This window comes from Oryzias melastigma, linkage group LG17 (genome assembly GCF_002922805.2).
Source record: "Oryzias melastigma strain HK-1 linkage group LG17, ASM292280v2, whole genome shotgun sequence".
In the NCBI taxonomy this organism is placed as follows: domain Eukaryota; kingdom Metazoa; phylum Chordata; class Actinopteri; order Beloniformes; family Adrianichthyidae; genus Oryzias; species Oryzias melastigma.
In genome coordinates this window covers 14,873,760-14,883,736 of record NC_050528.1, presented here as the reverse complement: position 1 = coordinate 14,883,736, position 9,977 = coordinate 14,873,760, and the positions used below count along the sequence as shown (strand labels likewise).

Sequence of the window (9,977 nt, the reverse complement as noted above, 5' to 3'; positions counted from 1 at the left end):
GCTTCTGTCAGACTGCTGAATCCCCCCGAGTCATGCCACAACACCACCAGCCCCAGAGGGACATTTAAAGCCCGTGCACCATGCAGGCACCAGCAAGCATGCATCAGGTCTCACCTTGCATGGCCGCTGCAGACCCAACAGGTCGGCGAGGAAAAGACCAAACTTCCAGGACGTGCAGCGTGAGGCTCCGAGCTGCTGTTGAGTTCAGACTGACACTCTCACTCTCACACTCTGTCACAGTCAGACAAAGGCTTTCAGAGCCACAACTCCACTCCCCGTTCCCCTGTCAGAGTGAGTGAGAGCGGAGAGGGAGGGCTGTGGTTGCCATGGAGATGCATCTGCTGCCTGGGCTAATTTGTGCCGGCCACTCACAGTATCCGTTTGTGGGAAAACCATTCGGCTGTTCACATTCAAACATGGCGGTTTACCGTGGCGACTGCTGACTTTCTGTTTCTTTCTGCATTTGTTTCTTTCTGCATCTGCCTCTTTTTTTTGGCTTCTTTCTGTCTGTCTGCTTTTGTCTGTATCTGTTATTTTCTGCGTCTTCCTGTTTCTTCCTGCATCTCCCACTTCCAAATTGCTCCAACAAATATATATTTGAAAGTACATTCCGACTGAAAACAGATAAAGATTAAACTGTTTGTCTGAAGAAACACGTGTTTGCTTGGACACATTCCTGCATCCTATGTTTAAAAAAAATTGTATTACAACAATTTTACTGAGTGACCTATGAAGAGCACATTTCAAAAAGGCTTTCATGTCTGTGAGCACTTATGTCACATTTTTCAATAACCAAAATGCACCAACGTCCTCATTCCTCACAGCAGACAGTCTGTGCTATCACACATCCTGCCAATATATTGATATTTCCACAGACAATGCACATGCCATCTGCAGAGTACCCATGACCCTTCAGGCTACAGCACAATGCTGAAGCCCCGCCCCCATACATGCGTCCCACTCTACCAGGCAGCACCTTTGACCTTTCTTTTTGTCTGAATATTAACAATAATAATAATTCCACTGAAATAATCGGTACTTCACTTTTCTTTAAACAAAACATTTTGTTTTAGGTTATTAATGAGAAAATGAACACAAAACATTTTTTCTTCAAGTGCCAAATCTTTAGAAACGACAGTTTGAGCCCCTCTTTAAAGGGTTAATTACACTGTCATGTTGTCCCCCCCGGTTTACACGGGCAGATGACAGGGATGTCTCTCGGGGACTCTTAAAGACACGTGTCGTGTCGCCCCGACCCCAGCATCTCCCCAGGGAGCCACTGACACCCTCGTCCTGCACTGCATTAAGCTCCACTCAAGAGTCATCATCCTGCTGAATTTAACATTCAATCTGGATGGTGGGGGGGGTCACGTTTTGCCTCCTAAGGATAAGTTGGGGGTCCAGCTGGTCCTCCTGAAGAGACCTGAAACCCAAATGTGTGTTTGTGTTGAAATTCTATAGTACAATATTGTACAGTCCAAGCTAAAGTGTCCAACAGCTACACAAATAACTAAAGAATATATATACTAACGTATAAAAAAAGTTATAGTTCTAAGTAGCGGACAAAGAATCAGGATAAATGTGATTGGAAAGTATTAATTTTAAGCTAAATGCTAAGCTAACTGAACATTTTTTTCATAATGGGGGAAAATGAACTTTTTCTAAATAAAAACAAGACAATAAAACAAAATTAATTCTTAAATAATAGGGAATTGTTGCTCCTAAACAGCGTAATCTTGTAAAACTGTGGTAAATAGCTGAACAAGACAGAATATTTGTTGCTGCCAAAGACTTGTAAGAAAGTAGAAAACTATTCAAATGTGACAAACAACACATTTAGTTCTAACATTTTTTTTCTTTTAGAAAGGTAATGAAAGTGATGCTGAAAAAGGAGAAAAAAAAATCAACGAACGCACTGCACGTTGCTAGCTGGATGACAAATATAGAAAAGGAATAATATTATGATGCAGACTTGAAGATAATTAAGTCAATGAAGCTAACAGATATGAAGCAGCTTGGTAAATATTTGAAAAATAAGTGGGGGAAGATAAAAAACATTTAAAAGCTTGTTTAAAGCTAAAATTCAATGATCTGACCTTTTTACAAATGCCTGATAAGCTCAAAAATGACATGGTACACAAAAATAAAAAATACAGGAGAAATGCTAAACTAGCAAAATGCTACATATTATGCTATAAATGCTCAATATAATTAAATAAAACAAATGGGTATGACAATACCATGAAGACAGAAGATATGCTTTTTTTAAATTGTATAAAAAAAACGTGGAGTACCCAAGGTTCAGGTCTAGGACCTCTGATTTTTAGCTTGTCTTTGCCCGGCTTTAAAAAGCTGTAGCTCTGTGACATTGTCGGTCAAGTAAGTCAATTTTAGTTAAAGAAGGAAAATACTCAAGTACTCTAACAATTTTTAGATAAATGTAGGTTTTTGAGGAAAAAGAACAACTTCATGATGAGTTTTAAAACATAAAGCCAAGTTTATTTGAGTTAAAATCCCCAAATCCTGAGTTTGAAATGTTTGTTGAGGAGAGTGAAAATCCAGATTGAGGAATTCTTCACAAGAAGATATGAAAAAGGAAAATAAGTACCAGAAATGCATGTTGTGTTGTTGTGGGGCTTGTCATGCACTGCTGATGCAGGAAGCGCCGACCTTTCCCCCCGAATGCGATGAACAGAAAGCCCCTGTGTGAGAGTCCAGACACCCCGAGGCAGAGTCCAGCCTGCTGTCACTGACGGCACAGCTGCAGTTCATCTGCGTCACGCATCTTCCACTGTCGCTCGGACTCCGTCACAGAACCCCCTCCACAAACACAGTGCCCCCCCTCCAATCCCACAGCTCTGTTTAAACTTCTGAATCGTTTAAATAAAGACGTGGCTGAAAAGAGTGTTTTTCAACCATTTAAGACCCCTGAGAAGTCACCTTTATGAAATCCATCCATTTTCAACATGGTTGCTGGAGCCTATCCCAGCTACTGTCAGGCAAAGACAGGGTTTATCCTGATCAGATCACCAGCCGCAGGCCTATTATGTAATCAGGTTGTTTTATAATCCCAGGCATTGATTTGTTGAATCCAGTCATTTCCAAACATGTCGTTTCAGTTCAGGGCCACTGGACTCTATCCAAGCTGCTGTCAGGTGAAGGCGGGGTTCACCCTGGACCGCTCACCGACCCATTGGAGGGCCACACAACCACACACACTCACATTCACACCCAAGGACCATTTAGAAGCGTCAATAACTTGTGAAGCCTGTTTTTGGACTGTGGGAAGAAGCTGGAGAAAACCCACGCTGGGATTTGAACCACATGAGTGCTAACCACTCCACCCTGGTGCAGCCCGATTTGTTGCATCCTAAACAAAACATTTCTTATCCAAACTTTAATAAACCCTGAAAGAAGGACTGAGACTGACTGAAGATACAAAATCTCTCTCTTCTGTGTCATTGGCGTTCCCTGAGATTCCTGTCTGTTGCCATGTGACCCGGGGTTAAAGGTCAGAGGCAGGGCCAGACACTTTTCATCACAGCGACTGTTTGGTCATCAAATGACTGACATTTTCTGCGCCCCTGCATCACAGCCAGCTAATATTTACCAGACAGGCCGGCGTGCAGGAGCGTGCACGGGGGAGCGGTACGCACCTTGTGTGTGTTGGGTTTGATGCATCGGATGAAGTACGGGTTGGACGTGCTCAGCGTGGCCATCAGGGAGTGCAAAGAGTTCTGAAAAGAGAAACAAATACATGAAATCTCAGTGATAAGATGGAGATATCACCATGTTTGTGGCAGTAAGAGCCAAAAACCTTCATTCTAAAACCATTCAAACTGGACCTGATGTGTTCTTATATACCACACAAAAACAACACAGCAGAAAATAGATGACAAAACGGCTAAAAAGACTGAGATTATGTCAAAATTCTCTCCCTAACTACTAAAAAAATCTATAGAGCAGGACTATCTAGTGCCCTGGATTTTAAAAAAGCAATTTGGAAAACTTGCTTACTACTTTTTTTTAATGGCAAATATGACTTTACAGATTTCCCAAAGTAAAAACCTAAAAATGTGAACATTTTATGAGGACTATGTATGTGGTCTGATGAGGAAAACTTGGATCGTTTCTAAATAACTGCATTAAATACATTTTCACATAAAAATTGTTCAAATGCAATGAATTGTGGTCTATATTGTAGTGAAATTGATGCTCAACCTTCAGCTGCGTCACGGATTGTGTGTGTGGATCGTCCACATATGAAATTCTGGTCTTTCAGGACACATGTGGGACCTACGTGATTCATAAAGGTTTCTTGAATTTGCCATTCATTGATGTTTAGTTTTGAGCCGTTCATAATTTTTTGGTCCAATGAGAATTTAGTTGTTCATGCATATTTTATGTACCGTCATTTAGATGCAACTATTACAAAACCAATTGTGTGTGATTTTTACGTACATTTGTGGCTTTCCATGACCGTTCCACGTATGCCCAACGGCCTTTCACGCATGTACCACCGAAGAATAACTTTTATAGTGTGAATACGGAGCTCATATCACGTTAAAATTATAACAAATCACTAATGAATGCATATAAACAGCACAATAGTCATGCACGATTCAATCTTTCATCCCTCCAGCAGTCTATACTAAGTGGGGGTGTCCCGCTCCCGCCAGGAGAATCCGACGGTTTCATTAAAGCAAAGCTCTGGCGACGGGTGCTGTCCGTGGTGCTGATGCGATTTCTTCCCAGAGCTCTGAATGTCAAAGTGAAGAAATTCAACGAATCGCAGGTTTACACGTTCTTTGTGAGGTTTATTTGTATTTCTTCCATGGCTTTAATGTGGTTCATTTGTGATACATCTGTGAACATTTCATGTAAAAGACCACAACTTCTCTCACTTTTTCCACAAATATTCACATATGACTAGTTTTCATTTGTCCAATATGTGTAAAATGTACCTAGTGGCTGTGTGACACGGTCTTTAGGTTGAGCTTGAATTCCTTCACTACTCACTATACAGACACTTTAGTGCGTTTACCATTTTTTTGGCATGTCAAAATCTACTATTCCAAAATCCTGAGCCCTGGAAATTTTCCATCGATGTGCATCGATGCTCATTAGATTAGCAAAAACAGACCACAGGGAAATGTGTTTGAACTATTTGTCATTCCAAAAACATGGATATGCTGAATTTCAGATGGATCCACAAAAACAAAACAAAAAATCCAGAACTCATCATCTCAAGAAAATGTGAGCTCTTAAAAATAATGAAAATAACATTTACAATAAAAATATAAATGCTGTTTCACAAAAAATATGTTAAAAAAGGAGACTAAGCAAACAAATTAAAAAAAAGAACAGAATACACAAAACTTGATGACGTTTTAGCAAATCAGTTACATAATAAATGCTAAATGATCAATAAAATAAGTATACCTTTAAGGTTAACAGAACCTCAACAAAGCTGATTTATTTTCAAAATAAAATAAAAAAATCACAAAGGCTAACAAATAGTAATGCTAACATAAAATACTAGCTAAAAGTAAAATTGTGTATTTAACTATAAAAGCTAAATGACAGAAATGCTAAAATCTAGCAGAGCATAAAACAGCAAAAATAGACCTGAAAGCTCATTTAAGTTCATTAGAATGTCACTAACAACACTGTGTGAGGTTGTTTTTGTTCAGGACACAATTTGACAGCAAACAATTCAAAGTAAAATATGACTAAGTTAATTTTAAAATGTGCTTCCAAATAAAACTGCACTTTATTATTTCTTTACTTAAAGGGGCGTTTCATTTTTTGTCAGCAAACATGCAAAAAAAAAGAAAAAAAAAAGAATCCTTTTGCTTAACCTTTATGATTTTACACAATCATCGTTTACCGATGTCACCTGATGTGAAACCTCAGTTTGAGTCGTACATGAAGAGTTTTCCTGACGTTTTACCTTGAACTGGGAGCTGACGGTGGGCCGCCGGTGCTTGGAGCTGCTCTTCAGAGTGTCCTGCTTGTTGCGGCTCAGAACGTGCTCAAACAGATCGTAGACAAAGTCCAACCTGATAAACACAGAGCCGTTTAGCCTGTTTTTACGTTCTGTAGATCTTTGTTCTCAGAGCTGCTATATTTAGTCCTAATCTAAATACAGTGTCCACTTGTTATATCACAGTTCACAATTTGCAGTGTAGCTGTTCCCTAGAATTTTTTGTTCAAATTTGAATGATTTTGTTTAAAAAAAAAAAAACAAAAGTGTATTTTGTTCTTTTTCCATTGTCAATTCATCTCCTCCATGCTGTGCCTCCTGTACAGAATGCCTTCATTTTGAAAAATTTACATAAATCTTTGATGTGAGCAGAACTTTGTTTTCCTTTGATCATACTAGACTTATTTTTCTATGAAGGTTTGAAAAGTGTAAAAATGTGTTTACAGCCTTAAAAACTCACCAGAAACACCAAAAAATGTGTTTTTGCTATTTTAAACATGTTTTGTGGCATTTTTCTTCTGATAAAGATCATATAAAAAGAAAATTAAGCTGAATTTCTGAGTATCTCTGTATTTAAATTATTGTGAATCAGGAGAAGATGAAAAAAGGCAGTTTGAAAAAGCTTGTAGGTGTGATGTAGAAACTACAATCGGCAGCCTGAAACCTCAACAACGTAGGCTTCTAGATTGATGAACACAGAATATGAATGTTCAGGAGTGCAAACACTTGTATCTGAAAATGTCCGGTTAGCCCACCTGCTCTCCCTCAGCATGTTCAGGATGTCGTCTCTGAAAGTATCCCTGTTCTTCTCCAGCATTCCCCTCACATCATACACCACCTGCACACAGCCAGGAGGGGGCGTCATTGGCAGGAACAGGAAGAGGTCAGTGAGTTGAAGCTGCTGTCTGAAGGCTCATACCTCTCCTGCATAGTGCTTGACTCCAAAGTAGTGCACGGCGACGCGGGGCTTCACATAAAACGGGTTTTTCTGGAGGACAAAATCAGAAAAGAGAAATTTCACTGTAGACAAGAAAGATGTTCAGTTGTAACACTGTTAGCAACGTAGCAAAATGTAAATAAAATAGGCAAAAAAATGATTCTATAGATAATTTCAAAAAAGTTCTGGTAATTTTATGACTCCATGTACAAATTTCTAAATTACACACTTTAATTTTCAGTTAAAAGGTAAAATATATGATTTAAATACCCAAAAAGCAGCATATTTATGTCAAAAACAAAATGAAAAAATATTTTAACAAGCAAAAATATTTTCTATTTAAAAGAAACGTGTTACAAGTGGAAGCAGAATTATAAAAATCTGAATTTTGTAATCTTTGCCAATGTAGTCAAAGGTAAATGCGGCAAAAGTGCAAAATCTGACATTAATGAGAAAAAAATAGTGATAAACTTTACCATCCTGTATTCGCTGAATTTAAATCAAAGATAGAACAATGCTAAATAAAAGCATTCAGTAAAAAAATCTAAATAATTACTCAAGACAAATTTCCAAAATTACTTATGAAAGTGTGAAATGTTGTAAAAATTAAAAACTAGTTAAAGAATGAAAATGTTTCTAATTTAATTTTTTTTTTTTTATAAATTTAGGAAAAAAGTAGTGAAAAGAAGCATGACGTCTGAAGCGTGTGGATGACCCATAATGCAGGTGTTACGTTGTCACAGAGGCTCAGACGTACTGAGTGCTGGCTGTGGAGTTTCTCCAGTAAGGTGTCGTCTGTGGCTTTAGGGAAGTGACTCTCCTCGTTCAGCAGCGCCAGCAAACCCAGTTTCTACAGAAACATAAAAAACATCAAAGTAAAACGTACTTAACAAGAACTACACACATTTCTCTTTCTATTGTTTTTCCTTTTTCTGATGTAAAAATAAAAAAATAACCAATGGTGGAAAATCGCCAACAGACTTTTTATTTAATTTATCTGTAACAACTTTTTCTTTAGTTCAAATACTAACAAGAACAAATTCCTACCTTCTCTATCAAATCCAGACACTCTCCATTGTCCATCCAATTAATGTCGACCCAAACTAGGCCCTCCCTGCATGAAAAACGTTCAAATTAATAAGGTCAAGAGCAAGACGAGCAAGTAATCTGATTACATTTCCATGTAGAAAAAGTGCAGACCTGATTTTTATTTTGATAATTACAAATCAATCAAACAATTAATTCTCCAACTATATATTGATCTATTGTAAAAGGATTCCCAGCAGTCTTTTGACTATAGTTACGCAGTTTTTAGCAAAAACCTAAAACCGTGTTGTTTTTTAAGACATATTTTCTGCAGTGCAGCAGAAAATTCTCGTAGCACCACGCAGAAACACTCGGCGGTCCAGGGTTCTGTCAATCAACCTGTTTGTTTGAGGGGGTTTTATGGAAGACATGGAATTAGATGGAAAAATCGACTAAAAAATAACTTTTGGAAAGCGTTCTCTTCTACTGTTTTTGCTGTTAATCATAAAATAAAGAGAATTAAATCAGGTAAAGTCTCTGCGTCTCAGGTTGGGAAAGAGAGAGAGGTTCTTCATTATAACAATCATTAAAAATAAAAATGGGCCAGCCAATATTTCTGTAGAAATATATGCAATGATTAGTATATAACAGGTTGGATTGGACTCTTGGGCCTTAAAGTCTTTTTAGTTTTTGACAAAAAATTGGAAAAAAAGAGCAAGAAATACATACTTGTTGTATTCAAGTTGCTCTAAGGAGAAAATGTGCTTGTTGAAATATTCCTGAAGCTTCTCGTTTGCATAGTTGATGTTGAACTGCTCAAAGCGGTTGACCTGTGGGGAGAAAAACACGGCCCTCTCTGGAAAATATGTTGCTTATTTTTCACTTCCTGCCATATTTTTAAAGTATAAATCAGGTCATTTTCTTCAGTTTGAACCAACCTCAAAGTTCTCGAACCCGAAAATGTCCAGGATGCTGATGGATTTGAAGTCTTCTCTGCCCCTGATGCGGATGTTGAGCCGGTGGATGATCCAGTTGAAACACTGAGAATAAAGTGCCATTGCCATGGAGTCTCTGGAGTCCACCGCCTGCCGAGATCAACGTTTTAAGATTCATGTTTTCCAAGTGGAAAAAAGAGTATTTTTCAGAAGTCCTTTAGCCAAACCTGTTCTACAGTCAGAGGCGTGGAGATCTCCTCTCCCCTGAGGATCATGGAACGGTGGGTCAGCACCTCCGCAAGCTGATCCGAGTTCAACCCGAGGAGTTCAGCCGTCCAGCTGAGAGCTGCGTGAATGCAAGTCATGAATTCTGATGCTACTAAAACACCTTTACATGCTTTATTTAAATATATTTACATTATGCTTTGATTTTGTGGTAGGTGAAAAGAGCAAAATGTACAACAATCTGTCTTTATGTATTGAGTGAGATGAGAGTCGACTCTAACCTGTCTTGGAGGAGACTTGCGCCCCCCCTGCCGTCATGAACTCCATGTTCCCCGCGTGGAGGATCCCGGCCAGGAGGCGCAGGATGTCATTGATGTTCTCCTCCGTGAACTGCATGGTGCGCATGGCGTTCTGGAAACGGCGAGAGCCACAGTTCAGCCTCAGTTTTCTGTGTTTGTCTTTCATTTGGGTGAAAACGCAAAAGCAGATGTTGGAGGATTTGATCTGAGGACTGTTTGAGGTTTGGATGGAAGGGTAAAGTTTTGGTGAGGTGGCTTGTTTTGGCATGCCGCTCGAAAGGATCAAACGTAATAAAAATAAATGATAGACTTCATAAAGCTAAGCAGACGAGAAATGAGTTCATGTTTTGAATATTTGTCCTTTACCAGAACCTCCTGGAAAGTGCCTTTGTCGTTGATTGTCTTCTCGCTGAAGCAGCTGGACTGTCTCAGGTAGTGATAATTGTCTGGGTGGGTTAACCCGAACGCCTCTGCAAACACACAAAAACGCACACGTCACAACACAAACACAACAACACACACTCCAAATCTGTAATAAGTCCCATCATTCACATCATATCAACTATACT

General features: G+C 38.8%; 2 protein-coding genes across 2 annotated transcripts in view; both read right to left on the bottom strand.

Moving 5' to 3' along the window:
- The window catches only part of LOC112144307 (tripartite motif-containing protein 16-like), a gene marked incomplete in the record, with an annotated part of 1,074,856 nt that overhangs the window by 807,631 nt on the left and 257,248 nt on the right, over positions 1-9,977 (bottom strand).
- Positions 1-9,977, bottom strand: part of myo10 (myosin X) — a 105,555-nt gene that overhangs the window by 21,435 nt on the left and 74,143 nt on the right. Inside the window, exons 9-19 of the mRNA XM_024268646.2 lie at positions 9,775-9,878; positions 9,391-9,520; positions 9,112-9,230; positions 8,888-9,034; positions 8,679-8,779; positions 7,971-8,037; positions 7,681-7,773; positions 6,906-6,974; positions 6,742-6,824; positions 5,954-6,062; positions 3,657-3,737 (exon numbers count right to left, since the gene is read on the bottom strand). Of these exons, the coding sequence (XP_024124414.1) occupies positions 3,657-3,737; positions 5,954-6,062; positions 6,742-6,824; positions 6,906-6,974; positions 7,681-7,773; positions 7,971-8,037; positions 8,679-8,779; positions 8,888-9,034; positions 9,112-9,230; positions 9,391-9,520; positions 9,775-9,878 (1,103 nt within the window). The remainder of the gene's footprint in view (positions 1-3,656; positions 3,738-5,953; positions 6,063-6,741; positions 6,825-6,905; positions 6,975-7,680; positions 7,774-7,970; positions 8,038-8,678; positions 8,780-8,887; positions 9,035-9,111; positions 9,231-9,390; positions 9,521-9,774; positions 9,879-9,977) is intronic.